The sequence below is a fragment of the Grus americana genome, chromosome 2 (assembly GCF_028858705.1).
Source record: "Grus americana isolate bGruAme1 chromosome 2, bGruAme1.mat, whole genome shotgun sequence".
NCBI lineage: Eukaryota > Metazoa > Chordata > Aves > Gruiformes > Gruidae > Grus > Grus americana.
In genome coordinates, this window is record NC_072853.1 from 142,980,213 (window position 1) to 142,999,539 (window position 19,327).

The following is a 19,327-nucleotide window of genomic DNA, read 5'->3' on the forward strand; positions in this document are numbered from 1 at the left end:
TAAGCACATTATAAATGCCAGCACATGTCTGGTTTTTTGACTAGCTGTTTTTTTACTGCAGTCCTAAACAGAAACGCAAAAGATCTATTTATTCATTTAGCCCAATCCTCTGCTAGTGAGGCATTATTCCATACAATACATACTCTCTCAGACTTCTGAAAGCAAAACAGTGCACAGAGACTGAAATGTATGCACTGGGCTGGGATTTACAGCTAAAATGTCCTTCTGCTCTCACAATGCAAACAAAAACAGGCTCAAAAAACTCTCAGAATAAAGCAGCAGTACTGAGTTTTTCTGTCATCATGCTTTCTTTCAAGAAACTGTCTTCTTGGATGCAAGGATATCCTTTTGAGTGCAACAGCAAAGTAAATCTTCACAGCTATTTGTCACATAATGCTATCAGATTTAAAATAGCATGACTTTTGCAGTTAAATATTCCAAATGGCAAAAACATGAACTGTTAATTTAATTTCAAATTTTGCTATACTGGATATTACGTAGTGGAGATAAACTTTGAAGCTGCAATAAAAGCTTGAAGTGATTCAACATTAAACAGAAACTTTCATATCATTTACATAAAACAGAAGGTAAGCCAAAGAAACTGTGTAATTTAACCTAAATCTCAAAAGAGCAAGATTTTCCAGATGAGCGCTGTCAGATTCTAAGAAATACAGCTGCCTCTTCAAGCTGAATAGATGTTGTTAATTTCTCAGAAAGAAGAAAAATGCAGGAGATATGCAGAATAAATCAGATTAATGTTTGGAGCCACAAAGCAGCTGAAAGAGCAATAATACTAAGGAGAGGTTACTGAACAGTATAGATGACAGACAGGCATGGAATACTGCAAGACCCATCTCTACAGAAGGTGGACGCAAGCAGGGCAGAAGTTATTCAGGAGTCACCTTGCTTCTCAACAACTGAATTGTCAAGGACTGAAGGAAATCACAGTCATTCTTCCTCATTCAAATAAATAAAAAATAGTTTTTATTCACTACTATGTAAGGAAGGGATTCAAAATTTTAATATATGTAGGTAAATGTTGGCTGTACAGTCAATTTATATCCACACACAAGTTTTATGGAACTAAAAAGAAAGCAATAAGCAGCTTTGAAATCTGACTTCAGAATAGAGATGGGGTTATTTCCAGGTACAATTTCTAACTTCATGCACTGTTTTGGTGCATCTTCAGATCCTGAAACAATCATACCTCAAAAGCAGATCCTAAACTGAAATCAAGGATTATGGGTAATTACTTTGACATTGCAACAAAGCATACATTTAGAGGACAGAAGGAAGCAAAGCATGTGTTTTCATAGATTCTGGTCCTTCTAAGTCAGAGAGCATTCTGACAGGAGATCATACAATGTCAGAATTTTACCCACAAATTAAAAATTCTAATTAAAAATAACACAAAAAGAAAATCTAATTAATCTAATTATCTTAGTGGATGAAACATCAAAATTCACTTCATTTTACTCCTTTATTGTCATATCTATTATGACTTTGAACTTAACGTTTACCCAATTATTTTTTTTCTTTCTAAAAAGCAATGGAAACATCAAGTCTTTCTAAGCTAGGAACTCCAGATATTCGAATTACTTCCGGTTCTGAAAGCAATTTCTCCACGACAGCATGAAGATCTGCACTTGCTAATTTCATTGCCAAGAATCAGGGTAAGTTACCCCCCACAAACCATCTCGCTGTAGGTAAATTAATCGCAAAATATAAACTTGCTTATTAAAAAATTAGCTCCGGTATCTCTAGGCTGCAGGTTGGAGCAGTTATAATTCAGTCTTCACCTGCCAACATACTACAACAGTTACAAAACAATGACATAGTCCAAACATAGATTATATAGTGTTATGAGTGTGAAGACTGATTAGTAGTGGTACAGGGAGGGGGAAACTACTGAGGATGCTTATGCTTTTATAAATGCCTCAATTTTACTTTTCTAAGCAGAAAATTACATTTCAATCAAAGCTGCTTTATAGAATGAAAATTAATGATCACTGGTTTATACCATTTAGAAATAAATCATACAGAAGCTGAGATCTGCACAATGTCACCTTACCTTATACAACTGTAGTGTTTGAAAGTGCTGGCAGCCTTCTGGCATTCCAAACACAGCTGAATAGCTCCCGGATAGTCCTCTTCCTTAGGATAAAATACAATTGAAAGCTAATTTGGATCTTGAAGCAAACTCTGCAATATCTATTTTTGCTTGCATGCTTATGTATAAACATTAAGAACAAAATATTTTGTCTTTTACATCTATGCAGTAAAGTTAAAGGAAATGTGTAAAGGTCTATTGCAGAATTTAATGTGCAAGCAGTTTAGAATTAGAAACGGACAACCTGTTAGCAACATCTGAAAACACTATGTGTTACCTTACCTTATGCAGATGACTTGCTGTTTTGTTTACTTATGCATTCATACAAAATATAAAGTTTTTATTACAAAACAACTAACATTTTCCCAGTTAACTTTCAAATCTCTGTTAATACAATATGATCTATTCATGAGCAAGGAAAGAGGTAAGTTCAGGCACTGGCAGGCTGTTGCCATAGTTTACAAAACCTAAAAAGAGACAAGGGAGACACTCCAACATTATGCCCAAATAAACACTATTTAATTTGACACATTCTATAGCTAATTAGAAATGAATTTAAAGACAACTGGCTCACACAAGGCCCCAGGACAAAAAGAACATACTTTAGAAAAAATATATGGAAGTATTGTCCCAATTTATAAGAAGAATATCCAATAGGTAGACAGATCAATCAGGAAGTACATGAAGATGCCAGGACAAAACCAAAACCAGAACACACATAAAAATGTAAAACCCCAGGATCTTGCCAACAGAACATGGGCAGTGCCTTGGGTATAACTACTATTTTTGTATTCTATTAGATATGATGCCATAAGGCTCTTAGAGCAAGGAAAACCCTCTTTAATAGCTAAGAGCTTCCTTTTTTTATCCTAATTACATCCGTTATATTACATGCTTCAGAGAGCTGAAATGCAAAGCTGTTACTGGAATTTCGAAGTCACTGATTGAAGAGTAAAAACGCAAGGGCAATTTATATTTGGCTATTATCATAAAGTAGTTTCTGAAATGAAATTGGTTTTAACAGCAGCATTCTAATGCAGATCAAGTTTAGCTAAAAACCACAAAAAAATCCCCCTACACGTTATCCATTAGATGAAAACAGAACAGTACATTGGTCAAAAACGACTGCTGCACTTACAGCTCTCTGTCTTTTTCTCCATTGGAAACCTGGTACTTGCTCCATTAACAGAGCTCAAAGCAGAAAGCCTGCTTGCATAACGTATATTACTTATACATTTCAGATGCAGCTCCCCCCTGTAAGTTATTACAGCTTTGTGTCTGGTCTTTTTTTAATTGGGAACCCTATCTAAATGTTCCTTCTGTGAATGGCTACTAATAGCTCTCATGCATATTCCAAGCTACTAACTTCTTCTTGAAGTAAAGACAATAAATTGGCCAACATCTGGGATACCTTTTGGGAGCAGTCACTGAGCACAACTCAAAAACTGCACTTAGGCAGAAAGGGCAGTTCCAGCCCTTAAGGTTTAAAAATCACCGGCAAATTATGACAATCAGACATTAGGGTCTGTGTGCAAAGGCAACACCCACACCTCTGTCTCAAGACAACTCTTGCCAGTAGACAGTGAAGAGCTGATTTCCTGTGCAATAAAATACAGCACAGAGATGAAAACCTAATCACTGCACAGGGCTTACTGAGCAAAAGTCAATGTTTATGCAACCTGTAAATGAATACATTCTTGCTTGGTAAAGAATAAGGAAGTGTGCTGAGACAAGGTGTATTACTGAAGATGGAATTAAACTCAAAGAATCTTAAGAGTTACAATTATTAAGACTCAATTTCCAAATTTAGTAACTAGGGATTATCATAATGATGTTCCATCCAGTATTAGCTGTAAATATTTGGCAAACTAGCATGACAAAACTGTTACATTACATGATTAAAATATAGTTGTCAATAAAATCCTTAAGCTGTATTTCATACAATTTAATCACCTTGAGACAAGATTTTTGCTTTGTGCGGTACCAACTGAATTTTTAGGAAGTATATATACTGTATCAGTAGAATTTTCAGTGTCATGGCCTGCATGCCAACCCAATGAATAAGGAGAGAAGCTACTATACTTCCAAATAAAATACTAAGTAGGGAGTCCTTCTATAAATTTGTAGAGTAATACATCAGTAGAAGTACTTTATCCAAACCCAGCATATCAACAATCAGCTGTGTTGGGCTTGCGTGGCAAGGTTTTGGTAGCGAGGGGGAGGAGGTGCTCCAGGCGCCAGAGCAGAGATCCCCCTGCAGCCCGTGGAGGACCCCACACCGGAGCAGGTGGAGGCACCTGAAGGGGGCTGTGGCCCCGTGGGAAGCCCACGCTGGAGCAAGTTCCTGGCAGGACCTGTGGACCCGTGGAGAGAGGAGCCCATGCCAGAGCAGGTTTGCTGGCAGGACTTGTGACCCCGTGGGGGATCCCATGCTGGAGCAGTTTGCTCCTGAAGGTCTGCACCCCATGGGAGAGACCCACGCTGGAGCAGTTCGTGAAGGACTGTAGCCCGTGGGAGACACTCCATGCTGGAGCAGGGGAACGATGAGAGGGGTCCTCCCCCTGAGGATGAAGAAGTGGCAGAAACACCGTGAGATGAACTGACCGTAACCCCCATTCCCCGTCCCCCTGTTCTGCTGAGGGGGGGCGGAGGTTGAAGCCGGGAGTGAAGTTGAGCCTGGGAAGATGGGAGGGGTGGGGGGAGGTATTTTAAGAGTTGATTTTATTTCTCATTCCTCTACTCTGTTTTGCCTAGTAATAAATTAGATGAATTCCCTCTCTAAGTTCGGTCTGTTTTGCTCGTGACAACAATTAGAGAGTGATCTCTCCCTGTCCTTATCTCGACCTGCAAGCATTTCGTTACACCTTTTCTCCCCTGTTTAGTGAATGAAGGGAGTGAGAGAGCGGCTCTGGTGGGCACCTGGCCTCCAGCCAGGGTCAACCCACCACACAGCTAAATCTCACCTTCTTTTTGCTTCCAAATATCAAGCTAAGTCCAGAAAAGAAGCTGAACATAAGGAGGGGGATGAAGACTCCACAGCACTCTTACTGATCTAACTCAAGCCTCAGTGCCCAGATCTAAGGCAGGATTGAGTCTTTGACAGATAATACCCCCCCGGCACAAAGGCTACCTAATGTGATATGAAGTATTTCTCACAACAGTTAAAAAGAGAATAAAAACATAATTTCACCACATGCACACACCCATAGCCTGTTTGCAAGAGGAAGGAAAGAAGGGACAGAAGAAGATGCCTGACAAAAGTAGACTTTGAATAGCTTCAAATTATAATGGTCTGGCAGGGACTTACCTCCAACATCTCACTCAAACGCACATCAGTTCTTTGCTAAAAATAAAAAAAACCAAAACAGTGATAACTACACAGAAATGAAGAAAAATATTTTGCCACTGAACAAAAACAACTGTACATACCAGTGTTTTTATTGTTCTCAGAGACTTCAGGAGTCCAATAAGTAACTGCCGCTTCCTTTGATTTGCAAGAAGCCCCAAACTAGTTTGTGTGAAGCCTTCCTTTGCTATATTCAGGTGTCTGCAAAAGTTAAAAACAAACATAATCTTCAACGATATGTAAAATAAAACTTATTTCTAATAAATTCTAACATGTCCATTAAAATACATACTAGAAAATAAGATTGTCAGCATTGTTAGGGAAATCCAGAAATTGAGATGATACCAGCAGACTATTAAGAAGGTACGTTTTTCCCTTCTGTGGAACTTGTCTGTGGATCCATGGTGTATGTCAAAATGTTCCTCTATTAAAGAGAACTCCCAACTGAGAAAAGTGAGAGCTGCAAGACAGAAAGCAGCTGCTATTTGTTTCAGTATCTTTAACTACTATTGCTAATTCCATTCAGTACATAAATAGGAAATACCATCACCAAGCGAACTTCCTGGGTTTACAGATTTCTTCTTAAATACTTTTTCCCCCCTTTCAATCTCTGCCATTATTTAAGCAAGATACCTTCTTCCATTTGTGCAAATAACAGCTGCTAACTGAAGGCCAGTCTGCAATGATGTAACACGTTCAAGTTCCTACAGAGAGACAACAGGTTAAATAAACACACAAGTTAAAGTCGTGCTACACACCAGCAAAGACTAGTGATTAGTAGGTTTCTCTTGAGATGTTATAATGACTTTGTAGGGTTACTTTATATATTATTTGTTTCACACTGTATATATGCTAAGCACTGGAATGTAACATTAATATAAGGTATCTTGTACAATACAATTCTCTTTTGAAGAAAGGTACTTGAAATCAATCCATTTTCATTGCATTAGGACTCTCTACATTTATATAGTGTACATTTAGCCCAAGAGCCTCTATATCATCAATGCACCACATCAGAATGATCAAAGCTTCAGGGACAGAAGCACAGGGTTTCATTTGCATTAATATGCTAGAAAGCAGCAAACAACAACAACAACAACAACAACAACAAATCATGTTTCACACAGCATTTTCTTGTTTAGAAGCACTTGTGTTCTACCAATTTGATAGATGTCACTTCATAATGAACGTTAATTGTATCTTGTTGAATTTCAGTTGAAAACTCTTCAGCACAGGTGACCTGAATTTAGCTTGACTTTGACTTCACGAAGTGCCTAGCAAAATCTCAACTCCTTTAAAAAAATAAATTTTTTAATATACCTATTAGGATTTCTTTTGTTAGGAACAGCACTGCAGAAAAGTGAATGCTAAAGAAAAAATCTATTTTTTTTAAATACTGCTCATCATTTCAAAACATATCAAGTGCTTTCCATGGGGAGAAGGGAGACTTTCACTTTGAAAACTAATCCAATTCTAAAGATAAGACAAGCAAAAACAAGTTTAAAGTTTAGTTCAGTTTAAGATCAGCTTCTGGTCAGTCTTCAAAGATACAAGTAATTCTGAGAAATCACTAAGCTGCATTTTTCACCAAAAGCAATTCCTCCTTTATGTTAACATGTTGCTTTTGCAAAAATGAAAGCTTAGTTGCTGACATGCATAATATCTTGAGAAACCAAATTCAAAGATTACTTTCCTCAGTACCTACTTCTCACTAAAAACTTACTTTGCAAATGTCAGAGCTATTCAAAAGGCCATTGTTTCCAGTCATTGAGGCCAGTCTTGCCTCTTGCAAAGATTCTGTAAAATCTGTCCTTTGAACATGACTGGAAGGAGAGGCACGGGGAGAGAGTGCAGCCTAATAAACCCCAGAGAGAGAGTCTTCTGTCCAGCATTTAGGGCTGAATATATTTTTTCCTCTTCTCAGAGACAATCTTCCTCCCATTGGTTGTTCCTAAAGCATGCCTTTCCTTCTAAGGGGAAGGGAAAACTATAAATCCCTTGCCTTGTGTCTGTGCCATGCCTCTGTCAGCCCACAGTAGTGCCTGTTAGACCAGTAGTTCATCCTAGGAATGGGGTGCAAACCATGACTTTCCCCCACTTCCTTTTGCACAGCGGAAACAACATGTCCAGGAAACAAAGAGTCAACTGCGTTTTTGCTTCTTCTAATGACCTGTTACCATAATTGGACACTGAACAGGAGCTGCCATTACAAAGTACCCATGCACATCAGGAGGTTCATTTCATGACTCAATGGGAAGGTGAGTTCTATGATACCCACCAGAAATCTGCGGTAAGTAAGTCTACTGACAAGAATAAGTCTGTGCAAGCCTGTGCCCACAAGTAACACTGAAGGATTATTGACTTAATCAGGCAAATATGCATTTGAGAATTTTTTTTTAAAGATTCTTACTGGCACGATGGATTTTTAACTGTCCCTTTGGAACATCGGAAAGAACTTCTTGGTATAAAACACATGCACTTTCCTAAGATGTTGCTGGGATAAGAATATTAACATTACACAGCAAAACGCAAGCACATTCTCCACAGTACTATTACACACTGAGAGGGGGTTTTCAAAGTGAAGCTGCTGGATTCAGAAAAGCAGCACTCGCTCAACAACATCAATTATGAAAATGCACAACAGCAAAACTATACCAGAAGGATTTGATACCATACAATTACTCTTTCTGCCCCCTTCTACTCTTATGAAGACTCAATCACTGTAGCACTTACCCAGCCTCCTTCTGCAATAGACTCCCACATGACTCCTTTAACTAAAATTGAAATAATATTACCCTTACAGTTTTTTTCCTTCCACCAGCTTGCAGGAGATGACGCAAGTAATGCTCACCCCTCATTTTTCTTTAAACAGCAGCACTCCTCCTTCTACTGCACAAAATGCCAGAGCACAGACGGGAGACTCACAAGGTCACTAAGGCTGAATGTGTGGGTCACACGCACAAGCAACCAGAAGAGGAAGTTGTGCCCTCTGGATGAAAGAGGAAAATAATTCCAGCTCCAGGACACCTACAATGGGTTAACACTGAGGAGGTACAAGCCCTAGCCTGCAGCAAAAGTCTATCAGCTGAGAAGAAGGAGGCAAAGAAGGGAGAGATGTAACAGGAAGAAGGTTAACAAGGAAGGAGAGGAAACAGGAGAGAGAAAAAAAAAAGAAAAAGAAAAAAAGGGAAAGACCTCCGCCACCAAACGCAGCCATCGTTGCCCTCCCACACTCTCTCCAGCTTCTTGGCCAAAATGCAAATTGGTCTGGTATGACAATGCTTAAGCAAAGTGCTGTACATACACTGAACTATCCACCACGGGATAATTCTCAGACTACTTTGACAACAATCCCAAGTTTTCACTTTCCAGAATTCTCATTGTCGTTTCCTGGAAAGATCGGATAAAATCAGGCAGAGCTGACCAAATGTATAGTGGCACTATTAAAAATAAACAGGTGAAAAAAAAAAACCACTTTCTCTTTAGAGAATCATTATGACAGCTGTTCCAAATATGTTTTAGGGGCAAGGAGAAAAGCCATGCCAATATTCTACTGCAAGCAGCTAAAGCAGATTAGCTTTGTTTTGCTCTCGGAGATCTTCGACATATTGAGGCTCTTTTTCCAGCTCAGTCTTTTCTTAGATGCTTTCTTCTTATGACTGTCTGAGATTAGTGGCAGGCTTCTGGGTTAAGTGCTCTTAAGAAAGGTCATTGCCATTTTCTTTTATGGAAAAAGATCTGAAACCATTCCTAAACACAGGCGCTAAAGAAGCTCCTGTTCAAGTCCTTTACAGGTATTAGTCAAGCCTGTGAATTCCTATTTTCAGAAAGCCTTCTTAAAATGGTCGTATGCTGAAGCCTTTATCATCCCAAGGGCCTCTAGCTCAATATGGCCTTGGTTCTTTTCACTCTACAGATACAGGTTTACCATACAGAGCTAGTTCCAACCAGGCACTAGCATCTCTACTAACAAATTGCTAGATTTAATGCCCAATGAAACAAGTGCAGCATTATAACAGAACAAAATGGAGTGGTTTACTCTTGACAAGTGACTGTCAGTTGTCTTACCTGAACATATGCAGGCTGTTTTTCAAGAATCAAGTCTGCAACTTTCTTAGATACCTTAAAAAGAAGAATATTACATATGATACATAGCAATCTCAATTAAGTAGGCCATCCCTATACTCAAATTCCACAAGTTTGTGATTCTGTATCATTTAGTTCTATAGTTTTCAAATTTATTAAGAATAAATATGCCACAACAAGGTAAAAAATCCTAAAAATGATAAATCGGCTTTCCTTATGAGCAAGACAAGAAAAATGTTTACAGTTCCATCCAGGAATTAGTGGGCATTTTTAAATTAATCCCTTATCTCTCTGTTAAGGAACAAGCTAGGATAGGAAATAGAAATAATATGGGACACTACAACTGCTTACATTCTGCTTGTGGTACTGCTAGACTACAAATTTAAGTTAGCCATCTACCATGGATATCTAAGAAAGCCATAAGGAAACCTACTTTTCAGACTGATATTGTATTAAATAAAATTTGCATCAAAGTTAATATTCACCCTGTGCGCATTATACCCTTTCTTCAGCACACAGAACATGCATATTTTAAAATTTTCTCCATTGTTCTGAACTAACAGTAAGTGGAATGCTACTGAGAGCTGCTGTCTGTACTGAATTTAAAAACGGGCACTGCTACCTCGATAAGTCTCTTGTGCACAAACACACAAGCTTAAAAAAAAATCCAATAGTAACTCATATAAACGCAAACTTGAGAATAGTGTGTTTTATTTTTTCAACAGGGACTACAAATATTTAAGAAGAAACAGTTCAAACATGATGAAGAAATTATCAGTATTGCTCTATATTCCTCTTGGGAAACAATACTCCCAGAAATTAAAACAAAATAAAACTGGCTATGACGGTCAGCCAGCCCACAATGCACAACTGGGAAAGAGAGATGAGGAGGTTTTTACATATTTGACTGCTTAATCAAACATAGCAGAAAGTTGGGACCTTCAATCAGCATTCCTGTAACAAAAGTCCAGTGGCTCCACCAAGCCAGTTCCCATCCTGGAAGAGCACCTGCACACAAATGGTCTTCAAAGCACTGCAAGGTTATCAGCTGGCAATCTGAACAAGGGGCATACATCTAGCTATGCTTTCCTCCTTCCATATTTAAAAATGGCCAGAATCACAAAACAATTTTAAAACCTCTTAGATGTTCTGTAAGTAATAAAGCTTTCTTCTGCAGAACAGCAAAAGAACCACTCCAGAGCAGGGTGAGGACAGGAAAGGATGTTATTAGGCCAAAAGCTACACAAGCCTACATCACCTTGGGGTTCTAAGTAAGTTTTGTTCACTGCGCAGTCTACATGCTGTGAAATCTTCACCTCCCTTTTCCAACCTGTTCTTCCCGCTAGCCCCGTACCTGCAAAACCTTTAGGACACGGATATACCTGCCAGTCATGCACTGCCCTAGTACAAATCTAATGGTTTGATTCTTCACTGTTAAAGGAATTCATCAAGCTGTACACATGAATAAAAGATGTGTTTCATTGTCACCTTTTACATCGGGGTTTTTTTTTTTTGTTTTGCAAGTTCTCAGTTACCCTTGACTAATAACAACCTCAACACTGTCAAGCATCTGCCACAGCCATAATTGTTTTCTTTCCCTGAACTTAGTGATACTACTTCTCTGAGCTTCCAAACTATTCTCTTTCCTTTCTTTTGGATGAGTGATATTATCCCAGGTTACTTCCATTCATTTCCAAATTGTCTTACCCCTTTTAGCATTTCCCATTCAATTGTATTGATTTATTTTTTAATTCTTAACTTTTGGAATCCTGAATTGCAATTGCTAGCAATGACTGTGATTGCAGTTATCAATGCATGCAAACTACGATGTTCATTGAGGGGACCAAAGAATTTTCTCCAAAACAATTTTCTCTTTCCTAATCACATAATGAAAAAATATTTCATCTCTTGATTAAAAAAAAAAGATACAGCTGAGGATATCAGTCTACTAATTAAAATGAAATTAGCAGACATACAACTAAAAAGTATCTTAATTCAAATTGTCTGTACCAAGATGATTAGACAAATTAAAGCTGTCGTGATACACATATTAAAGAACTCTTGAGTGAGCTGGAATCCATCCAATGGAACAGAAAACTGTAAGGGAAAACTACAGAAAATAGAGAGCCTATAGTGACCCCGAAAACAAAGGCATCACCAAGATCAGCTGTGCAAAAGTACACAGTAACAGTCAGTGAGAAGGGGAAGATCAGAGCTCTATTACCTATAATTCACACTCATCCGAGTGTTCTGTGTTACAAAAATTTAGAAGTTGGAATTCTCTCTAAACCACTATTGTAAATTCCTATGCCAGCTACAGCTACAGGCACTGCAGTGAAAAAGGCAGTCTGTCTTTTTTTTTTTTTTTTCAAAAGCAGAGGTATTGTGTGAACTGTCAACAGACTTCTTGAGTTCTCTATCTAATAATCTATTCACAGTCATATAAGATTACAAGAAAAGTGGGCAATAATTGAGACAGGAGAAGAAAACATGCAACAGGCTGTCATGGTCCACCTGGAAATATGACACAAGGACACGTGATATATAGCATACAAGAAATTTTAGCAACTTGGCACATGCCCAAGGAGGAAAACAAACCCAAGCAACAATTCCTTCCTATAGCAGAATCACATTTAGACTAGATTAAGGAAGACACAAGAAAAGCCCAACCCTGACTGGGAGGGATGGTGGGGGAAGAATTGGGCACATGTTTCTTGTCAAAAGTTTTGGCTTTGAGAGTTATTGTTTATTTTCTAAAAGGCACACACATCTGGGCCATATTTACTGGAAACCTCGTGCTCAGTTCTCACCCCTATTATTCATTAGCTGCAAGCACTTTCCAGTTCACGTTTCAACAGCAGCCGTGCACTGAAACTACTCCCCTAGCTGCAGCAGAATGGCCAAGACATTGATAACAGCTACTGGATTATCCAGCATATCTCAATGAAGTTGTCTCTCAGTCTTGAGTATATTTCCTTGCAAAACTAGTTGCTCTCTTAAACTTAAAAAACAAAACAAATCCTAAACAACACAAAACCAAAAACCACCACCCACTTTCAACTTCTTTCCTTATACCTCTTGGTGAGAAACATGGAATATTCATTTGCTCAACTTCTCAGTAATACTTTACAACATTTCAACGGTTTATTCTGGGAAAATCAGTCTTACGCAGAAAGAACTTGTTCTCTATGTATTGTTAACGATCCAATATTCTCCTTCTGTACATTTAATTCATTTAAAGACATGAGTTAGGATTATTACTGTTATTTTACTTGTAGACACTCTCCAAATGCCACAGTTAATACATCCATTTCCTGTACCATATTATTCATCTTTAAAAGAGCAATGAATCGATAATTAATGTGTGAATAGAAAATAAAAAAGCCTGAAATGTAACAAGTACCTTTCAGAAGCTGCAACTCCAATTTATAATTATAATTATAATTCATTGTTACATTTAATTTGTTTTATTATGTAATAACTCTGTACCAGTATTCAATAGAAACCCTTGCGGACAATTAACAAATTGGTAAATGAAAAATAAGAGAAAACAGCAACTCTAAGGAAAGAGTTTTTTAAACATTTTATCTTTTATATTGCCAGAAATCCATCAATAAAAGAGATACTATGGCACTATTCAGCACTCTGTTGAACATAACTTATCTTGCAATATGTAAAAGCTGAACATTCAGAAAAGCAAGTTTCTAAAGAAATCGTTTGCACATTTGCTCCTCATTATAACATTTATCACCAACATTTACTTCCATGCTTTCACATGATTATATGATTTACTGATATAATTTTCCACTATAAAAGCACACAATGTAATATAAAAAGAAAAAATGCTTAAATATCTAATGTGCTCAAGAAACCAAAACTTTTTCAGTTACACTTCTGTCTAGACTTATAGACAATACAACAAATTGCCTGAGGGTACAGAAGAAACAACTTTACTTACAGCAGCTTGCTGTTGTTTTAATTTGTCTCTGTACTCTTCCAGTTCTTGAAGACTAAGTACTGGAGGAAGCCTCTGTATGTAAACAACAAATTCAATTCAGTGAGAAATCAAAGAATTTTAAATACACATGTAGCATTAACTAACCAATCAATTCCATTAGAGAAACATTCTTATTGCTTCTACAATCTAATTTGCAGAATTAATCCATTATTTCAAATGATGGATACTGAAATAAATCAGTGTTAAGCAATGTATTATCATAATTACATCATATAATACCATAATTACCTCAAAAATACCTTATTTTAAGCTATATATGTATATACACAACCCCCCCTAATCACTGAAATTATTATGTCTCAGTCATAAAAATATCCAAAATATAGAACAGATTTTTTTGCCCTCCAACTATTTTGGCTTTTTCACTGTAGTTTATATTATGAAATGCCTGTTAGCACAACTGAGATTAATTCTACCACATTAAAAGAGACTCCATACCAATACTGTGTGCTAGAAGCTCCACACAACCACAAAATTAGGCAGAAGGGTACAGTTCTGTATTAATGCAAGATATAAGAAACAAAATGGAAAAAAGCTCATTGGAACAAGCATACTTTTCACCCTCTTTTTTTGTTACTATCTTTTATTACTGTCTTTTATTTCAAGAAGACAGCTTACCTCTAACTCATACTTCACAATATCAAAGGAATCATTGGAAAAATAAACTTCTTCAATGCTGTTAATTATTTCTTGCTGAGCTTGAGGATCAGTTGGTTCTTCACGTAGTTCTCTGAGCTCCTCCTTCACAAAACAAAAAAGGATTTCCATGATGTAATATCACATCCTAACAAGAACAATGTTTTACCAAAACAAATATTTTTCAAAAGGCATTTACAACATTAGTACAAGAAGCAATGGCAAAGAACAGAAAAATCAGTACACTGCAGCTTGTTCCTCCCATTACAAACAGCAAGATACTTAAAACTTTTCAAAGAACATAGTGCAGAGTTCAGTGTTGCAGAACACTGAACTTCAACAATACATTTAAGGCACAAATGCATGTTGAGTCCACAGTTTTTTCCTCCTGAAGTTTAGAAATTCTTATAATAAACCAGAAATAAACTGTCAGGCTATTTCTCCAGAAGCAAAAAACCCTCAAAAGCATAACAAATAAAACCTGATATTTTTTTAAACAAGAAAAACCATCTTTGTAAGGTAGACAGTGCCACTACAAATGTATAGCTTTACAATTCAGCCCTCAGAATTCACTGTAATAAAAGTGATGCCATTAAACACCTGAATTTTTTCCAGGCAAAATCAGAACGGATCTGCCTTCTTTGCACAAAATGAACAGGTTTCAGATTTTTCTCCGACTAGCAGGGTGGTCTAAGCAGAGATGTCAGCTTTCTGAAAGCTAATATTCAAGAGGTGAGCATCTGCCTCTTTGCTGTCACGATCTCCCCTGGAAGGTCTCAACAACCCAGCTGCTTCCACTGGTTGCAACAAGCCAAGGACTGAGCCTGAGCCTGAGCTTCCTCTTCCCCTCCTATACTGGACATTTCAACTAATAGTAGCCCTCTCCTGGAGGCTCTTCCCATCAAAGGAATGAAAATTTATCAGAGACTCAAAAGGGAGAAGTGTCACGATATTCTTTTGCCAAAAATCAAGATAAAACAGACGAAATTTCTTGATATTGGAATTTAACCCTGGTGAAGCAATCCAGCAGACTGAAGTGTCCCGTAAAGACCCCAAGCCTCCCAACAATGCCACGTTGTTACAGTGGGACAAGGTGCCAGTATTTTCATCACCAAGAGTTCAAGGGCTTTTTTCACCAGCTAGAAGCATCAGACTTTAGATTAATTGACAAAACAACCACTAACTTGCTTATTTTGTACATAAGTTGAAATAAGGTCGACATATACGTGCTATGAGACAAAGCGACATTTTAAATACAAAGCAAGGTGCTGTTTCTCTACACAGTTAGAGGCAGCCAAGGAGTGACGAGTGAACAGTTTGGAAGAGCATCAGAAGGAGCCGCTGCCCCTCTGAAATACCTCTTGCAGGAAAAAAAAAAGGCGGGGGGGAACGAGGGTCGGGACGGAGCCAAAAGCAATGGCTCCGATACAGAGAAAAATGGATTTCAACCGGATTTCGTGTCCCCGAGCGGCAGGATCCCCTCACGGACGTGAGCGGGCACAACCGAGGCCAAAGCAGAGGGTGGCCGAGACGCCGCCCCGCCGCAGGCCTGAGCCGGGCTGGGCCGGGCCGGCCCCGGGCCGCTTTCGCCGGGCGGTGCTCGGGCGCCACCCGCTGGAGCGCGGGCGAAGCCGCAGCTGGAAGGCGGCTTCGAGCCAAGATGGGGCAGAGGGTGAGGCGGAGAAAAGCCATCGAGGAGCAACCTTCTTCCTCTCCCGTGAGGCTCCAGCGTCTCAGATCTCCACAGACGAAGCGTCTGAAAATGCCTGATTGAGTCACTGCCACTGGCACATCCCGGAGGTGGCTGGCTGACGTGCAGTGAGATGGAGAAACCTGCTTCACACCACGGGGCGAAAGCAGTTACCCACCTCCCAACCACACGCACCTGGCAGGAGGCTGTGCAAGGGAAGGCACGGATGAAGGGAGTAAGGAAGTAATACACATAAATAACAACAATAAATAACAATAACAAAGCAAAATGATGCTATTCTTTAAACAAACTCTTAAAAATGGGTTTTGAGCATGGTTCTACTCTTAGCGAGCACACATCCGCAACGCCACAAGCCACAGCAGCACCTCGCTCGGACAAAGGCAAAGGGTGGGTTAGCTACGTGGCGCTGACAGCACACGGTACCGACATGACAAGTTTGCAGGGAGTCAGCAGGGAAGAGCCTGCAGCACCACACCGGCACCGAAGAGGCAGGCAGGACTCCCCGCAGGCAGATCCATCCCTGCAGCTCCGGCCACACAATTCACCCAGCGCTGACACCTATCCACCTCACATTTCAGCTTTACTAAAAGCATGAGAAAAAGAGGAGAAGAGGGCAGGTTATGAGGGATGAGAATTAAAAGATTCTTGAAAAATAGCCCCTTTAGAGCCTTTTTCAACTTTTTAATCTATGGTTTTGAACTTTTCATCATATGAGGGTACGTGGATTGGCTGAGGACACACACATTCAGATTCAATGGCATACTACTCTTGCATTAATTTAATTTATAAAGCAATAAATGTATTATCTAACCACATGTATTCCTGTCCTTTAAAACAAACAAAAAAATTATTTCCCTCTGGCCTCCCTAACAAATGGCAGCTTTATGTTGTACGTCCCCCTATAAATTAGCTTAACATCTTACAGTACATTGAGTTTTAGCTACATGAAACTAAAATTAAAAATTATCCAAGACAGGCAACAGTCACTTTAATTTGTCCACCGAACCGTTGCAAATGGAATCATCTAATTTACCATCAACAAGGGCATCACCAGCAGAGATAAAGAAGTCATTATCCCACTCTCCTCAGCACTTGTCAGGCCACATCTGGAATAGTCTGTTCAGTTTCGGTCCTGCTATACAAAAAAGATGTGGACAGGCTGGAGAGGGTCCAGACAAGGCCACAAAGATGATCCAAGGACTAGGAAGCCTGCCGTATGAGGAAAGGCTGAGAGAACTGGGCTTCTTCAGCCTTAAGAAAAGAAGGCTTAAGGGAGACCTCATCACAGTGTTTCCATACTTAAAGGGTGGCTACAAAGAAGATGCAGAAGTCCATGGGACCTGATGAGTTGCATCCGCGGGTCTTGAGGGAACTGGCGGATGAAGTGGCCAGGCCACTCGCCATCATATTTGAGAAGTCCTGGCAGTCTGGCAAAGTTCCCGCCGACTGGAGGCGGGGGAACATAACCCCCATTTTTAAGAAGGGTAAAAAGGAAGACCTAGGGAACTACAGGCCGGTCAGTCTCACCTCCGTGCCTGGCAAGATCATGGAGCAGACCCTCCTGGAGACTATGCTCAAGCACATGGAAAATAAGGAGGCGCTTGGTGACAGCCAACATGGCTTCACTAGGGGCGAATCGTGACTGACAAACTTGGTGACCTTCTCTGATGGGGTTACAGCATCGGTGGATAAGGGAAGGGCAACTGATGTCATCTACCTGGACTCGTGCAAGGCATTTGACACTGTCCCGCACAACATCCTTGTCTCTAAATTGCAGAGACATGGATTCGATGGATGGACCACTCAGTGGATAAGGAATTGGCTGCATGGTCACACTCAAAGAGTTGTGGTCAACGGCTCAATGTCCAAGTGGAGAACAGTGACGAGTGGTGTTCCTCAGGGGTCGGTACTGGGACTGGCACTGTTCAACATTTTTGTCGGCGACATGGACAGTGGGATCGAGTGCACCCTCAGCACTCACAGTGCCCACAGTTTGCCGACGACACCAAGCTGTGAGGTGTGGTCGACACGCTGGAGGGAAGGGATGCCATCCAGAGGGACCTTGACAGGCTGGAGAAGTGGGCCCATGCGAACCGCATGAAGTTCAACAAGGCCAAGTGCAAGGTCCTGCACGTGGGTCAGCGCAATCCCAAGCACAGCTATAGGCTGGGTGAGGAATGGATTGAAAGCAGCCCCAAGGAGAAGGACTTGGGGGTATTGATTGATGAGAAGCTCAACATGAGCCGGCAGTGTGTGCTTGCAGCCCAGAAAGCCAACCGTGCCCTGGGCTGCATCAAAAGAGGTGTGACCAGCAGGTCGAGGGAGGTGATCCTGCCCCTCTACTCTGCTCTTGTGAGAGCCCCACCTGGAGTACTGCATCCAGCTCTGGGGGCCCCAGTACAGGAGAGACATGGAGCTGTTGGAGAGAGTCCAGAGGAGGGCCACGAAGCTGATCGGAGGGCTGGAGCACCTCTCCTATGAGGACAGGCTGAGAGAGTTGGGATTGTTCAGCCTGGAGAAGAGAAGGCTCTGGGGAGATCTAATTGCGGCTTTCCAGTTTCTGAAGGGAGCCTACAGGAAAGACGGTGAGGGACTGTTTATGAGGGAGTGTAGTGACAGGACAAGGGGTAATGGGTTCAAGCTGAAGGAGGGTCGATTTAGATGAGATGTTAGGAAGAAATTCTTTACTGTTAGAGTGGTGAGGCACTGGAACAGGTTGCCCAGAGAGGCTGTGGATGCCCCCTCCCTGGAAGTGTTTAAGACCAGGTTGGATGAGGCTTTGGGCAATGTGGTCTAGTGGAGGGTGCCCGTGCCCGTAGCAGGGGGGTTGGAACTAGATGATCTTTAAGGTCCCTTCCAACCCTAACCATTCTATGATTCTATGATTCCAAGATGGAGATTCCCTTTTTACAAGGGGTCACATGGAAAAGACGAGGGGTAACAGGTGCAAGTTATTCCTGGGGAAATTCTGATGGGACCACTGCTGAACTGGATCAATTAGATACACAGCACATCAGGAAGAGCAGCACATTGACAAGGTGGACCCCATAGTATTAATTTCAATCCACCTGCCCACGTTAACGCACACATTCAGCAGTAGGAACTCTCCAAGCAGTAACGGGCCAACACAGCCATCGAAGATGCTGCTTCATGGGCTACTCATTTTTCTGAAGTTTTGTTCAGCAAGAGACTTCATCGCCTACATAAAACTTGCATCACTTGTGGTGCTAAACGTGCATATTTTTTTGCCAGTACTTTGGATCATACTTTCATGGAAAGACAATTTATCCTGTCGAACATACTTCCTTTCAGGTTATGATTAGTGCAACCCTAAGCAGTAGGTCTCTCTTTCATAATGCCACCTAAATAGATCAGTGAAAGGCATTTACTGGGGACAGAAAGAAAAAAGATAAAAAACCA

General features: G+C 40.2%; 1 protein-coding gene across 4 annotated transcripts in view; it reads right to left on the reverse strand.

Annotated features, from left to right (window-relative positions):
- VPS50 (VPS50 subunit of EARP/GARPII complex) overlaps positions 1-19,327 on the reverse strand; it is a 97,181-nt gene that overhangs the window by 70,828 nt on the left and 7,026 nt on the right. For 2 of the 4 annotated variants that reach the window (XR_008575813.1, XM_054816136.1), the window contains exons 3-9: positions 14,179-14,301; positions 13,501-13,572; positions 9,525-9,578; positions 6,090-6,160; positions 5,540-5,657; positions 5,418-5,453; positions 2,072-2,154 (exon numbers count right to left, since the gene is read on the reverse strand). Coding sequence is in view for 3 of the 4 variants with exons in the window: in XM_054816136.1 (XP_054672111.1) it covers positions 2,072-2,154; positions 5,418-5,453; positions 5,540-5,657; positions 6,090-6,160; positions 9,525-9,578; positions 13,501-13,572; positions 14,179-14,301 (557 nt within the window). In the remaining variant the exon portion in view is untranslated. Of the gene's footprint in view, positions 1-2,071; positions 2,155-5,417; positions 5,454-5,539; positions 5,658-5,748; positions 5,896-6,089; positions 6,161-9,524; positions 9,579-13,500; positions 13,573-14,178; positions 14,302-19,327 lie in introns of those variants that run through there. The other 2 variants (XM_054816137.1, XM_054816139.1) reach the window with 2 other exon arrangements.